The sequence below is a fragment of the Echeneis naucrates genome, chromosome 15 (genome assembly GCF_900963305.1).
Source record: "Echeneis naucrates chromosome 15, fEcheNa1.1, whole genome shotgun sequence".
Taxonomy (NCBI): domain Eukaryota; kingdom Metazoa; phylum Chordata; class Actinopteri; order Carangiformes; family Echeneidae; genus Echeneis; species Echeneis naucrates.
The window spans coordinates 22,499,194-22,525,237 of NC_042525.1; the positions used below are offsets into that span (position 1 = coordinate 22,499,194).

At 40.9% G+C, this 26,044-nt stretch overlaps 2 protein-coding genes across 2 annotated transcripts; one reads left to right on the forward strand and one right to left on the reverse strand.

Annotated features, from left to right (window-relative positions):
- Positions 1-3,523: 3,523 nt before the first annotated feature.
- Positions 3,524-14,346, reverse strand: lrrc73 (leucine rich repeat containing 73). Its single transcript, XM_029521655.1, has 6 exons — positions 14,075-14,346; positions 13,828-13,988; positions 12,044-12,166; positions 11,864-11,964; positions 6,675-6,918; positions 3,524-3,635 (listed from the first exon to the last, which is right to left on the reverse strand). Exons 1-6 carry the CDS (start codon positions 14,344-14,346, stop codon positions 3,565-3,567), a joined length of 972 nt encoding a protein of 323 aa, XP_029377515.1. The 3' UTR covers positions 3,524-3,564.
- Positions 14,347-17,804: 3,458 nt separating this feature from the next.
- Positions 17,805-25,048, forward strand: mea1 (male-enhanced antigen 1). The gene is made up of 4 exons (XM_029521962.1): positions 17,805-17,886; positions 19,800-20,185; positions 21,125-21,233; positions 23,060-25,048. Exons 2-4 carry the CDS (start codon positions 19,817-19,819, stop codon positions 23,233-23,235), a joined length of 654 nt encoding a protein of 217 aa, XP_029377822.1. The 5' UTR covers positions 17,805-17,886; positions 19,800-19,816; the 3' UTR covers positions 23,236-25,048.
- The last annotated feature ends 996 nt before the right edge of the window (positions 25,049-26,044 follow it).

Here is a 26,044-nt window from a genome sequence, read left to right on the forward strand (position 1 = left end):
CTGTTGGCTGGTTTTTCTCATCCCCACATATAACACTATAATTGGAAAGAAAGTACAAGAGACTGAGCAGGTCTAAGATGATTCAGAAACACAATCGAGGTTGCTGTTGCCGCACAGCAACAAGGTCATGTGTTTGATGACCGATTCGATGTCTGTGTGAGGTTTGCATGTCCGTCCCATACCTATGTGGGTTTCCTCTCACAGTCCAAAGACTTGCATGTTCAGGTGGATTGGTGACTCTTGTCTGTAGGTTTTTGTGTGAGTGTGAATGGTTGAATATCTCTATGTGTTGGCCCTGCGATAGACTGGCAACCTTTCCAAGGTAAACACCACCCACAACTGCAATGTCTGATTTAAACTGTAGAAAATGAGCCAGAAAGAGTGTGAAACCCCATCGGGCTGATTTATAATTCACACCAGGTATTCACAGCGTCCCTTGTTTGACTCCAACTAAGAACCAAGAGTCATCAGAATTCTTGTCCATCTCTACATAAAGACAAAAGACCAAAAAAGAATACCAGAAAGATGTCCATAGCTGCAAAGCTTTACACAATTGTCACTCATGTCACATGCCATTCATTTTTCTTTATTTTGAGAAATAAATTACCTATTACCTTGTTCATCAAAGACGTCGTCTTCAAAAAGTAGCCAGGAAACATTTGCTGTTGGCCAGTCCTGTCAATGAAAACTTATTAACATTGTCGTCTACCATTTTGTGTTAGAACATTGTTTGGATGATTCTACTGCTTATCCGTTTCCAGGTCGTGGGGTGCTGGAGCCAATCCCAGCTCACACTGGGCGAGGGCGGGGTCACCCTGGACAGGTCACCAGTCCATCACAGGGCAACAGACAGAGACCAACAACCACTCACACTACGGACAGTTTAGAGTCACCAATGAACCCAAAACAAGCATGTTTTTGGACGGTGGGAGGAAACCCGGAGGAAAACCCAAACACATGGTGAGAACATACAAACTCTACAGGGCCCCAGGCCTGGGAATCAAACCCGCACCCTTCCTGTTGTGAGGGAACAGCACTAACCACCATGCTCACTCAGTCCCTTCCCTTCTAGTTTTATCTCCAAAGGCATCAAATGGAATGTGGATGAGAAAATTAATATTCCACTTTGCTCATGGAGAGTCGCTCTCCTCCACCTGGAGATAAAGAAGCAGCTTGCTGATGGATGAATTCAGCCCAAGTGGTCAATAAATCAGTGTAACAATCACAATCAGTTTTAAACTTGTTTGTGTGTGTGTGTGTGTGTGTGTGAGTGGGTGGGTGGATAGTTTTGGGGTTTTTTTTTTGTTTTGTTTAGTTTTTTGCAAATTTCTTATCCTCATCTATTTGAATATGTTGTCCCTGCCATCACCCTGTTCACTCACTTCATGGTTCAGAATGCTGACCTTACTCAGCAGTTTCTGCTTTTTGTGGCAACCTTCATTTCCTTCATACACTGAACAACAGCTCTAACATTTGCTCCAGGGGTTCCCAGGGTTAAGTGTAAAGCTGTCTGGAACACAATAAAAGCTTCCCACCCAATGCCTTGCTGCTGAGGATTTTCTCAACCACCCGAGAGCAACTAAAACAACATATTATACACTCTCCTGCCATTTTACCAGGCATCACTCTTCAGCTGCTCATTAACGAAAATACCTCATAAGCTGGTCATTTGGTCCATTCAGATAGGTTGACGTGAAGCTCAAACTGGGCATTAGAATGGGAAAGATGATGTAAAGGACTTTGAGCTGGGCGTGGTTGTTGGGCCTAGAGAGGCTGGACTAAATATTTCAGGAAGTGGAGCTGAACTGGCAAAGAGTAGTCCAAAGAAGAGAAACTATGTGGTGAGTGGCAGTTCTGTTAAAAAGTTTTTACTTGATGCCAGAGGTTGGAAGTGAATGGCCAGACTGGTTTGAGATGCTAGAAAGGCTACAGTGACTCAAATAACCAGTTGTTACAGAAGCAAAAGAGCATCTCTGAACACATTTCAAACCTTGAAGCAGATAGACTAGATGGACAGCAGATAGAAGACCCCACCAGGTCACTCCTGTCACAAAAGAACAGATGACTGAGGCTGAAATCCACACAGGCCAATCAAAACTGGGAAAGAGACGTTTGGAAAAAAGTTGCTCTGTCTGAGTCATGATTTCTGCTACAGCATTCAGATAGAGGGATCAGAATTTGGGATAAACAGCATGAAAGCATTTTTCCACCTGCCTTGTATCAAAATTTTAGGTTGGTGGCGTTATGGCGTGGGAAATATTTTCTCAGCAGGTCCCTTAGTAGAAGTTGATATGCAGCTGACCTGGGATTTGCATCATGGATGTGGCGTGGAGTTGATGAATCTGCAGCAACTGTGTGATAATGTCATAATGGAGCAAAATCTCATGATCTCATACACATTCCCTCACTTTTGGACTAGCTGATATAATGGAAATATATAAATGATAGTACACTCTCTAAACTGTTAGTGAGACTTACAAAGTATCTAACTAATGTTTCTAAAGTCATGACACCTGTCAGACCCTGCATTGTGCAGAAAAGATAAAATTTGCTGGTCTGGGTGCTTTTGTTTTGTCCAGCACTTCATAAAAAAAAAACAACAACAACAAACAAAGTCTTCTTTCTTATGAAGCTGTAAACAGTTTTATTATTGTGACATCAGAGCAGCAGAACAAACTAACGGAGCAGAAGGTACATTCATCAGAAACACAGGTGCTGCTGTCTGATAAAGCTCCATTTATAAAGGCTTAATAAAGTGTAGTGAATAGATTTATTAAAGTTAATTCACTTTTGTTTTCACTCATAAAACCACTTATCCTGGTTGTTGAAAACAAATGGAATGTTTGACCACAGAGCTGCTGAAGGATATCAGGAACAAAACAGCTCAGATCATCAGTCTGTCAAATGTGATGTTTATGTCAATTTGTGGTGTATAATAAGTCAGCAGTTACAAATAATAATGATAGGTTTGTAAACGGTTTAGTCCAGATCTCCTAGAGAACATCAGTGGTCCAGTTTACTCCAAGTTTATTGTATTTTCTATGGTACCTACAAAGACTGCAGAAACACGCGACATATGGTATGTACACACATTGAATCACAAAAATGTGTACGTGCTGAACAGTTAAATAAGGTTAGAAAAACTAAAAACTGTTTGTATACAATAAAAATCTAGAAAATTAACGTGGGTGTAAAGGTGTGTCTTCAAAAAAGCAAATCATCAGTGAATGATTGATTAATTGTTAATGAATCCATTAATTATATCTGATAATGTTTTAGAAATGGAGCTCATCAGAGAGTAGTGAAACACACAGTCCGCCTTCTGATCAAACACCTGTTTGTAAGTCACTTGGTGGATTTGGGTTTTGTGCCATCACTCACTCTGTTATAGTCTAGGTACAGGTGCTACATCAAACCATGCAGAGCATGTGATTGGCTGCTTAAACAACCCGGAGAACTGCAGTGCAGAAAAACAACCGAAAACATTCAAACCCCAAAAGAAAAAAATGAAGAGAATTGAAGTGAACATTGTTTAACAGGAAGTGGTTGTGTTTGTGGGAGGGGTCACATCTCAGTCTCAGCCAATAAGCTCTCACCTAGACCTGATGTCAGCAAGACCATCTGGGGGCCGGAGTCTGTAGGGTTAAAGAACAACACGTTTAGAGCCTCACCCCAGATATAAATGATCAGACCTACAAGTCTGCATGTTATCAAGACTGGTCAAATCACATCCTGCAGACTCATTTCCAAATCATTATTTAGTCTTTCAATTGATCTAAAGGTGATCTATTTTACTAGAAAAACAAACAGTTCAACTTGACACTGAATATCAAGTATCTCCAGAAAGTCTGGAATATTACCCCTCATCCCACCAAAATATGTGGTTTTCACAGTAAGGGACTGAGCTCACCTGTTGAAATACAATTGTATTTCATCATGTGACTAAAACTATATGCTAATTGTACATAGCAAAAATTACTGTTATACAAGCACTTTTACTGGTTTAGAGATCAGACTCTGAATTGTTGATCACTGATTAGATCACTGATCACATTTGTGGTCATCTTAACCTAAAGTAAAGGCTGGAAATGACCACGCATAATATTTCACACCTTTGTACTTATTAAACGTATGCAAAGTAACACGTTAACCTTTGACCTTTATGTCTGCTGATAAGTGAAGTTAGTTTCTTTTAGATAGAGCCAGGCTAACCAATTTCCAGTTTTCATGCTAAGCTAAGCTAACCAGCAGTGACCTGAATTTTGATATTTACCATACACACAATGTTGAGTAATTTCTCTGAGTGTTGATATTTTCCTTAAAATGAAATTGATCTAAGAACTGATTTGGAGGATATTTGACTCGGTGCATGATGTTTAGTAAATTGACATAACATGTAAAACCAGAAACGTCAGTGTTTCCTCAGAATCTGCAGTCAGTAGAGTCTGTCAACTGGCCCTGTCGAAATTTTTGCTGCTCTTTTAGATACTGGAGCAGCTGAATCTTTAACATACAGTGGCAAGTAAAAAATGTGTGAACCATTGGGAATGAGGGTTAGGGTTAGGGTTAGGGTAACCCTGAATATCAGTTACAAGAACAGACCGACAATCTGCTTTACCTAATGCAATACAAACAATTAGAATATTTCACGTTTTTATTGAAAACATCCATTAAAAATTCACAGCGCTGGTGGAATAATTAAGTAAACCCATAGGCTAATGACTGAATGATGCAAATTGGAGTTAGGAGTTAGCAAACCTGGAGTGGAATCAATCATATGAGATTAGAGCAAGGTGTAGAGCTTCTTTGACTGTTACAAAAAACAATTCAAACTTGTGAGATTGCTATTCACTAGAAACATCCGTTGATGTGAACTATGCCTCACAAAAAAGAGATCTCTTAAGGCCTAGAATTGTTGAGCTGCATAATACTGGAATGGGTTAAAAAGTAATCTCAAAGACTTTAAGTATTCACCAGTCAGACAAAATATTGACAAATTGAGATGATTTGATACTGTGACTTCTGTCCCTCGAAGTGGACAACCGAGCCAAGCTGACACAACGCAGAATGCTCAGTGAGGTGAGAAAACAGACCAGCTGAAGACTTGAAGAAATCCCTGGAGCTGGCAAACGTCTCTGTTCATGAGTCTACCATACACAAAACATTGAACAGGTATGATGTCTACGGCAGGACACCAGAGAGGAAGCCACTGCAGTGTACACCTCACGTGTGCCAAAGAACACCCTATCATTTCACAACCCTACTGGTAAAATGTTTTCTTGACTGATGAAAAGGAGGTTGAATTGTTTTGCAACGTATGGGGCAAAAATGACACTTGATGACAGCATCCCGATATCAACCTAAATAGGGAGGAGAGAGCATCATGATTTAGGGCTGCTTTACTGCCTCGGAGCCTGGACAGCTTAACCTTACATCAAAGATAAAATTAATACCCAAATTTATCAAGGCATCCTACAGGATAATGTGAGGGTGGCTGCTCAGTAGAAGTTGAGTGATGAAACAGGACAATGACCTTAAACATCATTCTACAGCAGGGTGGCTTAAAAAAAGGAAAACCCACCTTTTGGAGTGGCACAGTCAGAGCGCAGCCCTGAGTCCAACAGAGATGCAAAGGAATGACCCCAAGAGAGCCATTCATGCCATCCTACGGTAAGAATATTTCTGAGCTGAAGCAGTTCTGCAAGGAAGAATGGTCCAGAACCTACCAGAAGCACTTAGTTTAGGTTACTGCTGCCAAAGGAGGTTCAACCATTAAAACCAGGTTCACTTACTTTTTCCACCAGCAATGTTAATATTGTGTTCAGTAAAGAGTTGTTGTGATATTAGGTAGCTAACATCCCATTTTGTCTATTTATGTGACTTACATGTAGATCGGATCAAATTTTATGACTAAATGCAAACAACTAGCTAAGTCTGAAGGGTTCACTTGTTGTTTTCTTGCCACTGTATTCAGTTCTTTAAACTGCTTTGGAACTAGTGCCTGAGCCAGAAATACAACAAGCTTTTGGACCTGGACTGGAACTTTAGGCAATACAGGCGAGTGGAATTACAGGGGAGCCACAGAAGAAGAGAAGGGCTTGAAGGTTAGCATTCATGAATTCCTTTAAATATGTAAAAATTACAGTTAACTGGATTTTGATAAAAACCATTTAAGCTCACTCACTTTAATATACAGAACCCAATCCTCCCTCTGTCAGTGGGGACACCCAGGCTAAAACTGACTGGACTGAACAGGAACAGAAGCATTCCAATATTGAGATTAACTGGGACAGACCAGACTAAGACTGGGTTCAACAGGTATAGAGCTACATCAATACTGGGATCAAATGGGACAAACCAGTCACTAGGATTGAACTCTGCTGAGAGCTTGACTAAAACTAGAGCACTGAACTTGACTTGAACATGGAGCAATGAAACCAGTTTCTGCTCTCCTATCAACGGGCCCAGGATGAGGCATTTGTGATTGAGGTCTATAGTACTTCTACACTGGTTCTGTACAGTATTTTGTACAGTCTGAACCTCTCTCATGTCTTTTGGGGACCAGAACAGTTTGTTGGGGGGGGGGGGGTAAGAAGGGCATTCTGTAGGGGGGCAGGCTGAAGGGAGGGCAGTGCGGAGAAGGAAACAGAGACAGGGAAATGTTCAGCCCTTACTGCTGTGGGGTAGCCAAGTAGGGGGCTGGTACTTGTCTCTGATTGGTTGGTACTTGTCTCTTATTGGCAGCAGGTCACTGGAGGCAGGGCCTGCCTGATGGTGCACGACCTCTCTGTCGTCATCGTCCTCTCCTTCAGACAGCAGATCACAGATCTGCTGCTGCAGCTCTGGATTGATGTTGTTCTCCGCAAGGACCAGAACCCGCAGACTGGTCGGGTAGTTCTCCACCATGTCCAAGAACACCTGGACATAGAGACAAACAGCAGTTCTCATACCAACATCAGAAGGTCGATATTTCATCTTAATCAGTGACCTTTAGAGGTGTTATTTCAGTTTTTTTCCTTTAACAAGAACTGCTTCAGTTGCCAACTGGAGCAAATCAAAACTCTCAGCTGAAAGGCTTTCACTATCAGCATAATATCCATTATCCACATCCTGTCTGTTCTGCTGCTGAGCTGTCAGAGAAAGATCAATTCCTTCATTTAACAACAAAGACATGATGCTTCGGCTATTGTCTGGCTGGAGAGCCTGGCTTTAGGGCTCAGCTTCAATCCATGATGGAAAGCATTCTGACTTCTTTTACTTCATTAAGAAGATAAAATACACAAACTATTATGAGAGGCTGTGTGAAAATGTTAGTTTTTAATTTTATTAATGACGAGTACTGAATGTGGAGTAAATATATCCAGAAGTTTGGCAACAATCCGTCATGGAATGTGGAAATCAAAAACTGGAGAGACTACTTTCAATGTCAACTTTCACTATAAGGCGGCACTTTCAGTCACATAAAGTGTTTGTGGATTTTCTGGAGTGGAGACAGCCCAGTTCAAGCCCGTGCTGACACCTCCCCAATAGAAAAAAGGTTGTTTTCTTTCTTCTAACAAATCTCACAATTTTGAAAAATAGGGATGGAGAAAGAATTTCATTATTTGGAATAAAGCACACAAAAAGCAATTTAATGAATGAAATTAATTAATTCTAAACTCCAATTCATTGTTTAATTCAGGTTATGCGTGGGTTGCACTATTCAAAGGCCAAATTGCACAAGATTTTTCTTGCGCTTTGGACTTTACACAACAGTAAAGCTCACCTGGTCTGGACTGTTCCAATGGTATTGTAAGGTCATAGAGGAGACTATGAGCCATTGCATCTTTCACACCCCTTTATCTCCTGTGGGTGTTTGGACAAATCACTGCAATGCTTGTTGTTCCAAGATAACTGACAGCAACAGCTTTAATGCTGTGCTTTCTCTAACCCAGATCAACTTCTCAGCTCATCTCACTCCATTGCTTAATATGACTCTTACAAAGAGAAAAGCAATGCTTTCACATTGTGTATTTATTGCTTTTTGACCAATTTGCTGTAAAACTGCAAACACAACACTGATATTTTATCATCTTTTACGATAACTTCTAATCAAAAAGCTCAGATAAATATGATGATCCATGTCATGTTTGTGTCATTTGATGTATCTCAGTCCAGTGTTGGCTCTGTGTTTAGTCTCGACCATCTCTTAAAGGAAACACCTGGCTTTTTAGATTCGACATGCCGTTGTGTGCTGTTTAAACAGTGGCTGTTTACAGCTGTTTATCTGAAAGGAGTGAGAATCAACCAGGTGGGAAATGTGTCTTAGAAGCAAGACTACGTGCTAAAAGAGGCTGAAAGATTCTGTGGAGCTGCAGAGATGATGGGAAATGTTCAAAGATGTGAGACAAGACATAAACACTGAATTAGAGTGGAGGCTTTGCTCTGCTTAAGAGGTCTGATAGGATGAAGAAGAGGCGCTCTGATCAAAGGGGAGGAAGCGGGATGAAGATGAGCGATGAGCTCCAGTTCTGCTGAAGGCCTCATGGAAAGCACATCAAAAGCCAAAAAGACAACTATCCCCAAAAGGACCCACAGTTTTTGTCTCTCAGCTCTCTTTCACACAGACAACTCAGTAACGTTTGAACATGGCTGGTGATTGGCCATGTCACACACACTGACATATATCTACATGTCACAGTCTGATGTGTGATTTAAATCTGCTCTGGGGCTCACAGATTCAAATGTTTGATGTGGCAGATTAACTCAGTAATAAACTGTCCTGAACTCAGGATCCATTCATTTCAAACACACAACAAAACCACATTACAGCATATTACAACCTGTGTGTGATCTAAACATAGGCTGAGACTTAGGACCTCCTGGGCTCTGATTCAGAGTCAAAAACAACTGATCTGGTTCTATGGTTCAGACCAGTTCTAGGTTTATAGTGTTTATACAGAGCTAGAGTCAGTAAATGTCCAGGTCAGTGTCTCCCTCCATTGGACAAACACAGCAACAACTGAAACTTGACAGTGACTGCATTCAGTCATCGGTTGTCTGTTTCCTGGTCCAAGGGGCTGCTGGAGCCAATCCCAGCTCACATAGGTTGGGGCCGAGGTACACCCTGGACACCCATGAACAACCACTCACACTCAGACCTACAGGAACTTTACAGTCACCAATCAACCAAGACATGCATGTCTTCGGACTGCAGGAGGAAACCCTGGACAGTACGGGGGGGACATGCAAACTTCAGACAGAAAGGCCCCAGGCCCGGGAATCAAACTCAAAACTTTCTTGCTGTGAGGCAACAGTGCTAACCACTATGCTCCTGTAATTTGACTCCAATTGATTTCACTCTCAGCATGCAAGCTTTTTTGAATAGGAAATAACAAAGGAAGTATGTATCCACAAGGAAATATATGCACAAGAGGATGAAAGTAAAAATATAAAAAATATAAAAGTAAAAGTTGAAAATAAACGGGACAAGAGGGGGAGAGAGAGAGATAAAAATAAAATCTAAAAAAAAAAAAAAACAAAAACAACAACAAAAACAACAGATTTAATGTGTATGTTAGGGGTCTAACGGCACGCAAAGTCATGGTTCGGTATGTAGCTCGGTTTTGAAATAGCAGTTTGGTACATTTTAGCTAAAGGAAAATTTTAAAATAAAAAAACAACAACGGGATCTTGCTTTTCATTTATTGTCAAATTGAAAACATAAAACTGTGAAAACATTAAACAAAACACAATTCCCTGACACAAAGGATGGCTCTTTTTAAATAAAATCATACCTGGATCTCGGTAGAAAAATAAAAATAAGTAATAAAATAAAGATCAGTTAAAGTGCGGCATGTAAAAAACACTGTAAGCATTTTAAACTTCACATTCAAACTGTGGAACTGGAATATAACACCTCTTTGGCTTTACTGTGCAACTTGAAATACACTTGAAAGATCAGTGAGTCCTCAAACTCGCCTTTGCAGCCTCATGTTCCTCTGTGCTAAAAGGAGTTGCCAGATGGCTTGTCTACTAACATTAGACTGGGTCGTTAGTCAGATTGACGAGTCAAATTTGTTTGGGTAGCTCAAGCTCAGTGAGGATGGTCTGTGCTACATGTTAAACGAGGTTGCTAGGATGACTTAACAACAACATACGGGGCTTTGTGATAGTATTCTGTCACCCGGAGGAAACAAGGAGTGGCGAGTAGTTCCGGTTCGCTTGAGCATGGTAATATTTTTGGGACGTACACATGTGTATTCTTACTGAACGCCCTGCACCCAACTGTTCGGGACAAATACATGTACCGTTACACCCTTAGTATATTTATACGTTTGAATAAATATATAAAATTTTAAAATGTCAAAATAATCCCAATTTCTACCTATGTATCCTTTCCTAAAAGCATTTTAATTTCTTGTAAGCCATCCTTTCCTAGTCACCTATCCATGACCCAGACTAAAAAGAGAGGTCATAAGGACTTAGGGAATTGCACTTACACTGGGAGTTGTAAACCTTTTTAAAACCAACTTTAATGAAGTTAAATGAAGATAAATCCTCCTCTCCTCACCAAAAATAGACAGGATTGAAAAAATCATGAAAAGAAAATGCAGGCAGAGAAGGCTGATCAATTAAAATAATAAATAAGAATTGGCAACTAGGAGAGCGGCCTAATAGTGAACTCACATTTATTTGTACAGCCTCATTTCTCTGACTACTGAGCTTCACTCAGGGTTAGGGTTACATGCTGTAAGCAGCGTTATGATGACAGGTGTCCTACGGTGTCTGCAGCCAATATTGCTTGAGACAGCACACCAGGTATAACACATCTGCTAATTTCCCTGTGTTCACCCATTTCTCAGAGATCGGTTGCCTGATTTTTCTGATCTCATCAAAACAGCCATTTATTTATCTCTAACAGGGATGTGTGGCTCATTTTTGCCAGTTATACATGACAGCACCTCATTAGTAAGTTAATTAGCATTAACTTCATGATGGGCCTATCATAAAGTATTTAATAACATTAAAAACAATAACAACAATCATAACAACAAAAACAATAAAAGTGTTAATAATAATAATCTATGATATCATCATTTATAGTACCGTATTTTGTGGACCTTAATGCGCATGATAAAACGAATATAAAGATATTACAAAAACTGACGGAGGTAAGCGGAGGTAAGCGTACTGCGTTCTGTTCCCTGGTTTATCGTTGCCAGCGAGAGCAAACACCTGAAGTTAGTGTGACTTTGGAACAACGTCGTCTCCCAACATTTGATTATAATTGGATTATGATGTGCATTTGAAAATTGGGTTTATGTTAAAAACCTAACGTTGGCTTGAAGTCTAATTACAGTAAGGTAACACTGACTAAATGTTGGATGGTGGTTGTTCCCAGCACTACATAATTAGTTATCTAATGTCTAAGGTTGTCTGACGTTGCAGCCCATATCCAACCAAGGACCAACGTTAATACAAAGTCCCTGTGTCAGCTGGGAATGCTCCGACAATCCATCAAGTGGAGCGGCTTCGTGGCACTAAAACATTTTGAACGCAGTGTACCACATAAAATTGGTTCGAGGTCAGAAAGCACAACAAGAGTTCATACCTAAGGCACACTGCCGATTTTTGAGAAAATTTAAGGATTTTAAGTGCTTTTTAAGCTGCAAGATTTAAAAAGGTTTGTTGTGTCGTTATCATTATAATATAGGTGCAACAAGGAATTGAGGGGTGGCAGGAGATCAGCAGATAGGACAGGAAGGATTGACGCCCCTTTCCTTATCATGTGCTGAGCTGACCAGCTGTGATCACTGAGAAGTCAACCAACAAACACTAGATGATATAAGAAGAAGAGCAATGAGCACTATGATTGGTTGACCTGTGCTGACTGGTTGGTCAGTCCAGTTCCCTCCAGGTCCAACACTTCCAGGGTTCTGCTGGACGCCACGGCAACCGCCAGCATCCCTGCAATCTGATCGCCTAGAGACAGAAGCAGAACGTCAACTGGCAGCAGAGCCATGACAACCAGTGCTGATGCAGAGCATTGAAACAGTGTTACCCAGCGGGTTGTAGTCCAGGTTGAGCACTCGAAGCTGGGAGCTGTGAGCCACAGCAATGGAGAGCCGAGCCCAGCCTTTGGAGCTGATTCCTGGGTTGGCGCTGAGCGTCAGCTCCCTGAGACCTGAAAACAACCAGATGCACACACAGTCTACTGTTCAACTTGTTTTTGATGTCAGGTGTCCATCAGCAGTTTTGCACTTTTGGTTGCTACCACATGATCTTCTACAGCAGAGGAAGTTTTCCCAGTCCAAATCCCTCTCAGATCCCAGGAAAAACTCAGCATTGACACTGACTTTAAAAGCTTCCCCTAAGTCTCAGCTCACTAGCTGACTGCACTGTGCGATGAAGTGTGTGTCGTTGTTGTTCACAGATGGTTTAGCCTCGTGAAATTCACCTTAAAGCCTGACTCACACTCCCCTGATCAGCAACACACATTTGGAATTTGTGTTCAGTCAATCTTACTCCAAACTTGTTCTATAAGAGCTCTTTTTATGAGATGGTGTTAATACTGTTGGATTTCAAACTGTTTGTTATGAAGAGTCATAGTCTCTGTGTTTGTGTGAATGGAAATGATGATGACAGAATCTGAAGAGGAAGGGCTAAATCCTTCAGTGTGTGGTAACAGCAGCCTCTGCACGTCAGCCTGGGGAATTCAGGTTATTTGAGCCTGAAATAATAAAGTCACAGGAGGCTTTGTGTCCTCTGACGTGGCTACAGTATCTGTCCACTTCCTGCAAACTGCTGCCGCTGCTTATCTGCAGTCTGATTTAAATCGGATCCTGTAGAAATATTGTTCCCAGTTACCATTTTCTCATGTTCTCATCCAAGATCTTAGAGCTGGGCATTTCCAGGTCTAGCTCCACTTCTGATTTTGGAATCTGATCCAATTACTTGAGCTGTTGCTGTGATATTTTACACTCGTAAGAAAAGCTAAAAACTTTATTGGGTCTACTGTTACTTTGAAACTCCAAGCCATTACTCGGGTGGTACCTCATGGTTACTGCACTGCTGAGAAGTTTGAGTTCCAAAGTTAAATTGAGCCAATGTGTTCTGGAGATTCAGTATCAAATAATCATATACCACTTTCATTATTTTTCATCATCTGATAGATGTAATGACAAATGAGACAGTGAATAATTCACAAGACTACAAACAGACGTGAATCATACATACACTCATCAATGTTACATGACTTTATTGGACGTCATAATAAATAAATTGCATACTAATAAAGCAGGCCCCAAGTAAGGGAAAAAACTCTTTGGTCAAGTGTTGGACCGTCCATACTCCAGTCACAGGCTCAGAACATGTGTTTACTACGCTGTCTTCTAGCAGGGTGTAGCTATGTGCAGCACTGGTGAAACAGGTAAGCAGTGGGTCGGAGCTCAGCTCCCCTGCTTGCAAAAACCGGTTGAACAACTCCAACTCAGATATATGTTGGATTTTGGTTGAAAATTAAAATCAGGCTGATGTGAAAACAGTTAGCTAACTGACACTGCTGTGAAGCTGATGTTTAGCAGATGTTTGGTATAGATTGTAGTTAAAGCCAACACAAAATCAACATCACCTATCAGTATTTTACATCAAATTATAATTTTCATTAGTAACCCTAATGTGCAGCTGGTGTCGCAATCTACATCCAACCAAATCTCAATTTTTGATGGAACAGGTGGCTAGCTTTGTGCAGATGGTTGATGCAGTTGCCAAGGAGCTCCAGTTATATATGACAGTAGAAATCAAAGTGTCTATTTTTAAGTGAAATTCAGATCAGGTAATTGTTACCTGACTTTGCGCCATCAGGTGGCAGCATCCCACAGATCAGACCCAGCGCCTCGTCTCCGAGCATGCAGTCGCCCAAATCCAAACAGACCAGTGCAGGGTGGGTTGACAGGGCCGTGTTCAGGGTAACCAGTCCAGCGTCTAACAGGGGGCTTCCATGGAGACTAGAGAGCGAAGAAACTAAACATTACAAACCAGCCCCACAGAGGATGAATCCTAATGGTCCAGCATTCACTGGTGGACCACTTACAACAGGGTCTGCAAAGATCGGTTGGTCTTTAGGGCGTCGGCCAGATGTCGTGTCCGGCTGATGCTAGAGACGATGCCCAAGTTAAGGTTGAGTTGCGAGAGAGAGCGTGACTCAGCAACACTGCGACAGATGCGTCCGAAGTCACGGTCGGAGAGCTGGCAGCCCCGGACAGACAGAAGCCGGACACTGTCCTCCTTAAGACTCTCGCATATGTCCTGAACTTCGGCCGGTGACAGCATCTCCCCTGTGATCTGGATGGAGGCTGGCAGCATCTTGGACAGGATTGGGAGAACAGAAGTACTGAAACACCTGCAGGGACATGGAGGGTAAATTTGAATTTACAGAGCTGTGGGTCATTTAAAGAGAAACCAAAGAGTCCTCTGACCTCTACTGCTGGAAAACAGGAACTCAGCCAGAGACTGAGACCTGGACTCTGGGTCTGAAAAATGAAGCCACTGCTGAAGAGCTTTAAACCCAGATTCCTGTAAAACAAAATCTGATTGTATTGACGTCTACCTGAAAATGTCCTCACCTCGGTCTTGATGTATGAGCTCATTAAATGATTTCCTCACGAGTCTCTACTGTTCTAGCATTCAATACAAAATGATGGTCCCATGGTCCCAGAGGAAAATAGACCAATGTTGCAGGGGATGCATTTCTTGTGTGTGTGTTGGGGGGGGGGTTATCAGTTTGTTATGCCCTCCAACCCCTGGAGCCTAAGTGTCATGTTCACACTAAGAAGCTGCAACAAAGAGGTTGCTTCATGGACAACACTGGTTGCAAACTTGGGAGTCATTGACCGTGGCATGAACATGGCATTACACATCATGGTAACCCCATTCAAGATCGGGTCCTGAGAGTCTTATTCCAAGACTGTGCTGTATGCTGCTACTCAGACAAGGTCGGACAGTTTAGCAGATATATGTGAATCAACCCTGATGTCAGTCCATCAGAATTAAAACACATCTGCCTTGTTCATCAAACATCTTCCAGCTTCTGCAAATGCATTTGGGAGGCAAACTGTGGTTCATGGGCCAACTCTGACTTGCCAGTAAATAGATTAAAAATCTGTAGTGGATATGAACATCTAACTGGTAAAGGTTGATTATCAGTCTGTTATGGACAATACATTAATCACCATAAAAACAACACACACCTGTAACAAGCTATAGAGCAGAGCTGCTAACATTTGTTAGCAAATTAATAATTAATTAATTAATTAATTAATTAATTGATTGGTTGATTGAGAGAAAATCTATATGCAACTTCAACTCTCCAAGGAAACTGATCAGGATGTTCATTTTCTGCTATTTGATACTGTATTGATGTTTACAGTAATCTATCATCTGCTGCCGATACAGGATTGATCAACTCTCACAGATGGATCAATTGATGTACAGGTCAATAGACTGATTTAGTAAAAAGGGATACAATTATTCTAAAATAAGATCGAGTGGCTGGATTGTGTATCATTGTTCCCTGCTCCTTTGTCTTAATTCAGACTAAAGGAAAAGTGATCAGTGACTGATCGGTTAAAAATGGGTGTGTGTCAAAGTCGGACCAACTGATCAGTTTCAGGTGATTCATCGGTCTTGAAAAAAAAAACCCAAAGCTCATCAACGATAGATCAAAAATATTTATGAGGAGGGACGGGATTCTGATTACATTAAAATGGCACCAGCTGCTCAGACGGATCAAATGATTAATGACAAACGCAGACTTTGAGCAAGGTTATCAATTAACCCGATAAATGATCGATCAGCTCACGCGGGGAGGCTCGGGACTCTCACACGCTGATGTCATCATTGGCTTCTCCGACGCCTCCGATCCCGCCGCAGGCCACGCGCCGGCTCTGGTCCATTACGCCGGCCATCAGAGCGATCTGGTCGTTGATCGATCGGGTTTGCTCAGCAGCCAGGAGGGGGATCTGTGTCCTGTGAACGGACAGGGAGTCAGTCTGTCGGTGTGAGCTCGGTGAGCCCCGGTGTGTTTCTGCAGTTGACCGTTACTATGAGACAGAGACAGAGAGGAGGCAGCAAGAGCGCTCACTCTGACCCACAAAGAAAACACTACACATATTCCATTCTATTGCATCATATAGCATCGCCTATACTAACATTTTACATAAAGCAGACACAATAAAAATGCTATAAATGATGTGCAGTTTCAGTGTTATTCAATAACTGTGTCTAGCATAAGTCAAAAACTCTGTGTTGAGACAAAGCAAAATGTTTTTGTGCTTTGTCGTTGAGCTGTATTACACATACACATCAATCATTTATATATATATATATATATATATATATATATATATATATATATATATATATATTTTACTTTTTGTCCAAATGTATTTAAAATAATAAACTGGTCTTGAATGAAAAATAAAATAGATAGGCAAAAATGTAATTAAAAAGTAAAAACATGGTATTTAAATGTGCATTTTATGACATATACTATGAATACTTCACATAGAAGAAACTCGTTAAGGTAGAAAATATTTTAAAGAAGATATTCTGATTAAATACAAAAAGCAATGGATTTGAGTTAAAAATAATTGTGTGGTGTTTAGCTGTAAAGAGGATGAAATATGAAAACGCGCTAAAACAAATTAAACTTTAAAAAATGAAAGCGGATTTGGGTATCAAGTTTCAAAAACATTTGTAATGAAAAAGTAAAGTGTTGATTTACACCCAGTTGTGTAATTCCAATCAGAGTAACACCTCTTCTCGATACACAACCTTTCGCGTTCAGACGTCACACATCATTTAGCCTTGCTCTAATCCTCTCGCTCTGTGACGTGAGGAGAAAAAAAGTGGAATATATTTATTTTAAACTGGGTGTTCTTCATTGATACTTTTAGCAACTGTTTCCTCAATACCTGAAAACAAGTAGTCTACAACTGTTAGAAGGAAAGCCTTCATCAAATAATAAAGAGGAAAAGGTGTCGCCTGCTGTTCATGTTTTTGATATTTCCGTTCATATTTGTGTTAGGAGATAATACATGAGGATTTGGAGTATAATCATACTTTAAACCAGTGTTAAATGCTTCTAAATATATCTGGTTGCAGCATCTAAATCGTTTCAAACTATAATTTTCTTTTACAGCTTAATTATCCACCTGTTCATCTGTAAAATGTAAAAGCAGCAAATGGACCCACCTCACTGAAGTGAAGAACACTCAGTCCAATCAGAAAATATATTGAATATTGTATTTTGTAGTAGATTTGGTCACACTCCATTTCTGAAGAGATATTCGATATTATTACAGCTGTTTTTACTACACGGTTGTTCATTGTATGGTTATATAGCAGCCCCCAGAGACGTGTATCCATAGAAGGACCATGAGCAGAGATATGAATAAACACTGAACAATGATTACTGCTGTATTATAGTCTGCTCATCACATCATTTTATACTGACTATACAGCATAGAGGAGGAGGTTTCGAAAATCCTTGAATTTAACTTATTCATTGAAATATATTTTATATTTGACGACTTTAGACCTGTCTAAAAATTTCCGCTAGAAATGATTATTTGAATATAATAAAATGATTAGATGGAGGATATTATAAATGTATGTGTTTCAGTGTTTTATTATAATTATTTATTATTTATTATTTAATTATTTGTTTTATTTATTTTCCCTGCTGTTTTGACTTAACCATGTTGTTAATAAAGTTTTTGTTTTTGTTTTTTTTTGCGCCAACGTCAGTTTAGTGACGTACGCGGACGCTTCTGACCAACAACTGCAGCTACCAGCGGCTAACAGCAGTCACCAGACTCTCCCAGCAGCCTGACAGACAGACAGGTCAGTCCCTGAACGCCTGATCTGGACACGGTTTGTTATTGTGTCTACAGATAAATGAATCAGCGGAGAAACTCAGGAGCTTGCTAGAAAAACAAGGCAACTAACGGACAGCAACTGTTAGCTTGTAGCCGTTAGCTGCTACCTGTCTGACCGGCTCCCTCAGGTTGGACAGACGGGATCCCTCGGGTTGAGACACCTTCAGGCTGGACAGACAGGCTCCCTCAGGTTGGACAGACAGACAGACAGACAGACTCTTTCAGGTTGGACAGACAGACAGACTCCCTCAGGTTGGACAGACAGACAGACTCCCTCAGGTTGGACAGACAGGCAGGTGATGGACTCGTTGGCTATGAGAAGCCAATGACCAGTGGTCGACAAAAGATGGCCCATCTGTCTGGCTTGCCAGATTATTTAGAAAATATATTTTTTGCACATTATCCCACATATATGCTATAGATAGATAGATAGATACTTTATTTATCCCAGACTGGGAAATTGCAGTGTAACAGCAGCATTACACATAGGGAATAAAATATATAACATGAATGCATCTGGGTGTTCGGTCAGTAGTTTGGCAGCGGTGGAGCTGATGACTGACACAGGCTACCGCTGCATCAGCTGACGGGGGGATGTAAACAGTGATAACAATAGTGTACGTGAACTCCCTTGGTAAATAATACGGGCGCATTCCTACAGCCAGCAGTTCGATGTCTGTGTTATAGAGACGTTCCTTCATGATATTTGGAAGTGTCTCTGTCTCCCCGTACCAAACTGTAACCTGGGACCTCAACGCTGCTGTCCGGGATGTGCGAGTGCAGCCATGTTTCACTGAAACTAAATATGCTACAGTCACGGTATTCCCTCTGGGTCTGCCAGTTCGTCCGTCTTGTTCCCCAAAGACCTCACGTTCCCCGTTATGATCGCTGGGACCGCTGGTTTGTGTCTTCTCCTTCTTTCCCTCCGTTTCGCTCCGGACCTGCAGCCCCGGCGTCTCCTCCGTAGCTCCTGCGGGACCACAGGCCTGTCTCCAGGCAACAGCGCGGGTTTACACAGCGCAATCAACTGCCACAACTGCTGGCGGAGATCTTCCAAGTTACAAAAAGTAGGAAAAGTAGGAGAAAAACCAAACCAACCACACCAAGTAAAGCCATTTCGCAACTTTAACAGAAACGTTGTGATCGAACAGAAAAAAAAAAGAGCGAACCAACAAATTAACAAGTTTACACGAAACACTAAGAGGAGCTGCGGCTACAGGCTGGCGCTAGAACGGCGCCAAAAAAAAAAAAAAAAAAAAAAAAAATATATATATATATTATAGTAATATACATAATGTATTAAATATATATAATAAAAAATATTATAGCTATAATGTCAAAAATAGAGAATGCATTCCTGCCAAACTGAATTGCTGACCCCTGGTTTAAACTGTCAGCGACCTCACTGCTGATGGCCTGTTTTATCACTTCATCTGCTAGCGATGGTCTTGCATCGTTTGGTGTAGTTGAAGTCATCATCTATTTTCAGTAAAGATGAGCAGAGAGAAGCAGGAAGGAGCATCTGGAAAAAGAAATTGATTTGTTGCTGTAGTTGTGAGATTTTTCTGTATTTACTGACACATTTTTGCCATCTGGCCTGTACTAACGCAGCTCTGCTGACGTTATTATTTTAAAAACTCAGTTCAATGCCATTAAGATTCAATTGATTCCCATTCTCATTGACCTGTTCTTGTTCTCTTCAGATCATGACTGACCATTTATCCAGTGCTGATCAATAAGGTGTTTATAGATAAAATAATCAACATAGAAAGGCAACTGATTATCCTCACTGTTTCCGTGGTAACTGCTCTGTGTCTGCAAAGGGCTGAACAGGGAATACAAGTGTTGATTACCCAGGCTTCTCTGCTCCCCTCCCAGGAACTCTGTGTCTGTGGATGGAAGTGTGGAGCTCTGTCATGGGACCGGAGAGAGTCTTGCCGAGCTCTGAGGATGAGCTGGGAGAGGACAAGAGGACGGCTGATGGGGTATTGCTGCCAGTGGGAGCTGTGTGGAATGGTGGAGAGACAGGAGGCGAGGAGGAGGAGGAAGAGGAGGAAGTAGGAGAGATGGAGCTGGATGGAGAGGAAAACAGTGGGGGTTATTATTATCAACCTCTGAACCAAGATCCTGACAGTCTGAATGCCATGGACCAACCTGAGGAGGAAGCTGATGAGGGGGAGGAGGAGGAGGAGAGCAGGGAGGGGCAGCAAGTAGGGGCACCCTCACACGCCGAGCAGCTGCAGCAGGTGCAGCAGAGAATAGAGGTGAGACCTGACCTGGTCACATGACCACATGGGGGCTGGACAAAATAAACCTGGGGCCTGTATCACGTGGTGGGATTAAAATGCCTGGGATCTCTTTTCGTTACCTGGCTTCACTACCTGGCTTCACGTTACCTGACTTTACGCAGACAGATGCAATCCTGATGAGCGGTTTCACGACACCGGTTATGAACCACTAATGGAACCTTGGGTTTTCCTGTCTAGTACTGTGTGCGCTCACATGAAAGGGGTGGGGTTTGCTACATACAACCAATCGGATCATGGAGAAGACGCAAAGAGCTGTATATAATAATAATAATCATCATCATCATTATTATCATCATACTACTATAATATTAAATATATTAACAAAATCTGAAACTATAAACCAATAATTAAATCAAAAAGTAACCCAGTTGTGGTTGCCAGAAGCCAGAAAGAATGCTGGGAATATTAAACCCCCTCCACATCAATGAGGTTCACAATATGTTTCACCAATAAATTTAATTTCAGATTTTTTTATTTATTTACTTACTTTTTTGGCTTGTTACATTTTATCCTCATTATTTCAGTTCCAACCACAGTGGAGCAAAGCGGTTTACTCCGTCCAAAAAAATCAGACAGGTTAAGTCAGTCACAAACTTTGTTTTCCATCTCTCTCTGGTCAGCTCGCCTAAAGGTTCTATTGCCCACATCAATGGGCTTGTCTTGGAATAGACAGGCCATTTGCCAAGAGAACTGATTGGTCAAAGGCAGTCTAATATACCTGCTGAGCTCTCTCTGAACTTTACCTGCTCCAGGGCAGGTTTGGTTTTCTGGCAATGCACTCCAATAGAAATAAACCACCTTCATGGGAATGAAAGCCCAGGGTTAACATTGAAGTTACCTCGTTCTTGATACAGGCCCAGGTTTGATGACCAAGAGCACCTTTCTGCCCTCTAGGTGATGGGCCTCCACCTTCCTGAAGCTCCTCCCCCTGACAGTGATGAGGAGGAGGACCCCGAAGGGGCTGCAGCCTTAAGGAGCCGAGCCTCCATTCCCATGGATGCGGGTTGGTCTTCCATATGTCCATATGTCCTCTACAGCTGTATTGTTTGTCCTATATTGTTTCTTTTCAGAGTGGCAGGTCAAACACAAACATTTATTTCTTTATTTAGAAAAGAGGAGTTTAAATATGTTACATCTCTTTTAAAGCAAACACAAATAGAGACGTATAACATGACAATCAGGAACTGAAGTGTCAAAAGTGGAACAAAAGTAATGAGTCTATTTTACAGTCACAGGACCAAACAAATGCTAAATTTAACTTACCTAACGAACTCTGAAAATAAACGTCACAAAGAAGTGGTCGGACTAACTTCTTGGAAAATAGACTTTCCAGAGTAGACAGTTGCCCGCTAATAACCTGGGGCCAGTATCATTAAACTGGATTAGCATGCCCAGGATTTCTTCTCGTCATCTGGCGTCATCTGGCGTCATCTGGCGTCATCTGGCATCATCTGATCTCTGATTTACAGAGAAACTGATCAACTCACTAACTGAATCCAGGGTGTTTCATCTACATCAGTGTGTGTTCATATGAAAGCGGGCAGAGTTTGCTGCACAAGACCAATCAGACAATGAAGAAGATGCAAAAATCTGCATATTTCAAAATGGAGGATAGTGTTTGCGTGTCAGGGATTCCATTAGTAGCATAGACTGATCACAAAGCACTCATTTCGATCTTCAACGAGCCCCTCCTTACTGCACCAAAACAACTCTAGAGCAACTTGCTGATAGGCCTGGCCCAGACATGCACATCAGTGACACATTAAGCAGAGCCTTGGCCCCACAATAGAGGACTGACACAGGGTACACAAAGCACACTGTCACCAGCCGACGTGTGAATCAGATCAGACAACGCACTGAGGGAGATGTAACTCTTCAATTGCTGAAAGTGGTGGCCAGACCAACAGGAAGAATAGGGAAGGAACTTGTGCAAGAAGTCAGCTGGTGATGGTAGTGACCTATGGTTAGACATCCTGCAGTGGAGAAATACCCCCCACTGAAGGCATGCTCAGCAGTGCAACACATGGGGGCAGTCACTGACTCACTCTTGGAGCTGAGTGTGGTCATTGCACCAATAAGCACCGAAGAGGTCAGCCAGGGATCTGCCTGAATTGTACACTGGCCAGGACATAAGAGACTGTGTTACTGGTACGACCCAGCAGACACTGGAAGTGTGTGGGTATGATGCTTTGATGCAACCAGCATGTTTTTTTAAACACTAACAGGTAAGTTACCATGTACCCTGATAAATAGCCAGACTGAAAACCCAGGGTTAACCCTGAAGTCACCTTGCTAAACTGGAATCCAGCTTCGTACAAGGAAAAAATCCCAAAACAAATAGTTTTTGACGTAGTTACAAATTTATATAGATTGAAATCTCCACACGTATTATTGTGTTTTCAATCTCTGAAACATAAACACGCTTGCACCATTGTAGCTACTTAAAATATAATTGAAGCTGCAACAATCATCAATTTATCAGTTGAGTTGAGATTTAATCACACTAATTTTTTTAAGCAAATTTCTACGCTTCTTTAAAAGATCATTTAATGATCATTTAAAATTTTTTTTTTAATAAAACAATGAAAAAGTTATGTTATGGCTAATTAGAGTTCTGTATATGGAAAAACAAACATCACATTACAGAATTAGGCTAACTATTTTCTTCCTGAGCTTTCAACTCCACGTCAGTCACTGATTTTTAACATACACAACTCATTTGTCTCTTTTTGAAAGAGATGTTCCTCTGGTTTTTTAAAACTTTGTGTGAAACGTCACTTGGGCGAAAAATGAGTTGAAAAGTATGGCAGTACTTTTGGTTTTCTGCAGACCACGTGGAGCTAGTCAAGAGGACGATGGCAGCTGTGGCGTTGCCATCTCCCGGCGTGCCGGCGTGGGCCCGCGAGATTTCCGACGATGAGTGGAAGGACATGGTCCAGCACACACTGCAAAGCCGGCAGAGCGCCAGCGCCCTACGCCGCAGAAACAATATCAACGGGCACTGAACACACCATGACAACCTCAAAGACACTGACAGAGCCTGGATTAACAGGATGAAGGTGACTGTCTTTCAGCCTGAAGCAGTTATTCACAAACATCAGTTTTACTTCAGTTACATTAAAACTTAAAGACTTAATCCAAGAGAAGCTGATTTTTTTCTTTTTTAGTTTTTGAATTTTAAAATCTACTTTAGTCACGATCTTGCCCCGTGTATCTGTAACCAGTTTATGGATTCTTTTTATTTTAGTTGATGGTAAACACGTCTTCAGTGTTTGTTTTATATGACCCGAGTTTGTTTCTCAACCAAAGAAAATTCATGTCGTCAACTGAATCAATTGAATTTTTAAGCAAAAGAAGGCAAAAATTGACAGAATCAGTTATGAATATTTTTAGTTGCTGTGTGTTTTCATTGTTGGTCTCAACAAACCAGACATTTGGAGTTGTCACTTGGCTTTTTTTATCTTACTAAAAAAACTACAAATTCAGTGAGAAAATAATAACCAGATGAATGTTTTATGAAAATAATTTGAAAATGTTCTCCTGTCTGAGTAAAAAACAATTAAACTCTTAAGAATCTTCCGTAAAGTAGAAAATTACATTCACAGGACAAAGCTTTAACATTGATAGATATAATCCATATCCCCTAATTATATTATTTCCTGAATTGATTGAGAAATTACCATCTCAGCTTCAAAGTTTAATGTTTTCAAAGGAATTACATGTTCATAACAGTTGAGATGCTAAACTCCATTATCTTTATTATATATGGTTCTACCTTAACTACAGTGGACGTTTAACCATGTAAAAATATCCCAACTAGCCTTAAATAACAGATGCACTCATCTCTTTGAGTTAAACATGATTTGAAGTTCTCTGATGGATTAAAATGAAAGGAGGTTTCGTTCGGGTGCCTGACAGTGGGTGCTGAGAGAGTAATGTCTTAAACACCTTCGCTGTCAGGAATGGATCATCATCGGCTGATTGATCAGTCCTTTCGGTGCTTTAATGTAACTCGGCTCAAAGACTATGTTTCTGATCCTCTCTTGTAGTCTTAAAATGACAGCAGATGTAAAGTGACAGTTGGTGACAGCTGCTTACTTTTTATTATGACACAGAATAATTAAGATTCCTCTTCCTCTCGTTAAATAACTGATAACGTTTCAGTTCAGTTCAGGCTCATGTTGTAATCTAAGGATGTTAAACAAGTGCGGCTCACCTGTCGTCCAATTGCACAGATGCCTGAATCGAGCTGGAAGAAGCAGCTATCAGGAGGAAACAAGTCACACAAAGATAATTAACAGGTGACAAGGAGACCCGATTTGAGCTGTCATTAAGCCGTCTTTTGAAAATGAGTCATTTTTCAGACAATGTCAGTAAACTGAATGATGAACCCTATTTTTTTTTACACCAAATTAGTAATTAATAAGAAAATAATCTTATGATAATAATTTAGTTGCAGCTTTAATGACAACCAACATTTATGTAAAGGAACCAACCTCTTTGTTTAGTCATGTAAAATGTTTAAGATTATCAGTAGGGTGAAGTTACATTTTTCCCTAAAGCCTTTTATTGAAATGCCAATCTTATTTTACATGATCTTTTTCCTTAGTGTTGTAATTGTACATGGGCTTATCTGCTCGTGTGTGTGCGTGTGAGAGAATGTAATGACTGTTGGTACAAAACAGAAACTGATTGTTGTGTCAACTTTATTTTTTTATTTTGTTCTGTACATACATTAACATCTGTACAAAATCAGACTCTCATACTATGTGATGCTCTACCTAATTAAAGTACAACATATGTACAGGATGATGGGAAGCAGCGTTCATATTTTAGTGTTGATTTGTGGCAAGATTGGCCATCACATTATTTTTCTTTTTGCTTCACCTTCGCCACTCAATTCAAATAAATAAATAAATAAAATGGAAAAATCCCAGTCAAGATCCTTAAATTATATTTAACATGACAAGCTTTGTTTGTCAGTATTTGTAGAGGTGGGGTCACTGCTCCCTGTGGTTACCAATTCTCATTAAGGTTGGGTTGATTTGCTGACATTTGACCTCGTTATAGTTTCTGAATTTTGAAGGGGGAGGATTTAAAGGTTTGACCAGTAAGGGGCAAAACACCAAGAGAACTAAACATGGAGGCGGTGGAACTGTCTACCTCCTCAGACCCAACTTTTATTTGGTTTTCATGTCAGTGGGCATAGGTGGCCATCCTGAGTGTACACTGAGCTGCAGTTGGAGCCAGCATTAGATATGCTGTACATTTCACACGTTCAATGGCTCACTGTGCACTTTTAACACACGACCAGCCTCGACAACTCCAGAACGGAACAGTCCTGTTACAGATAAAACAGAAAACCCAAGGCATCGGCAGAGGATTATGGGAATCTGAGTCTTAAGGTAACCGACTGCATAACTTTGTAACATCTGATTTAACCATAAAAGCTTTCTGGTTAGACCAGATGATAACCTAAAACCTAAGCATGATACCCAACATGAAACACATTTTTCATCAAAGCTCCTTTTCTTATTCTGCTCAACATGTGGAGTCCTCAGCTTTCATTTTGCCTGGAGAAAATATCACACTTGCATTTATTTTTGCTTTATTAAGACAGCTGAGTTCAACATGGAGCTGTAACTGAAGCTGTTTTTGTTAATATGTCCTGAAGGGTTTGAAAGTTCTGAGCAGCTAACGACACTGTTGGGCTCTGGCCCTCGAGTCAGACGGTACGATGAACAGCAGAGGATGACATCTCCTCAGGACAGACAGGAAAACACAACTCCTATACATAGTAGAGTTTGAACAACA

What these genes read in the sequence shown, in the direction of transcription:
- lrrc73 (XM_029521655.1), bottom strand. Translation starts at nt 14,346, where the DNA reads ATGCTGCCAGCCTCCATCCAGATCACAGGGGAGATGCTGTCACCGGCC. An exon ending in CGATCTTTGCAGACCCTGTT is followed by an intron (nt 13,989 to 14,074) that starts GTAAGTGGTCCA and finishes TTCGCTCTCTAG; the next exon opens with TCTCCATGGAAGCCCCCTGT. An exon ending in TGACCAACCAGTCAGCACAG is followed by an intron (nt 6,919 to 11,863) that starts GTCAACCAATCA and finishes CTCTATGTCCAG; the next exon opens with GTGTTCTTGGACATGGTGGA.
- mea1 (XM_029521962.1), top strand. Translation starts at nt 19,817, where the DNA reads ATGGAAGTGTGGAGCTCTGTCATGGGACCGGAGAGAGTCTTGCCGAGC. An exon ending in AGGTGCAGCAGAGAATAGAG is followed by an intron (nt 20,186 to 21,124) that starts GTGAGACCTGAC and finishes TCTGCCCTCTAG; the next exon opens with GTGATGGGCCTCCACCTTCC. An exon ending in CTCCATTCCCATGGATGCGG is followed by an intron (nt 21,234 to 23,059) that starts GTTGGTCTTCCA and finishes GGTTTTCTGCAG; the next exon opens with ACCACGTGGAGCTAGTCAAG.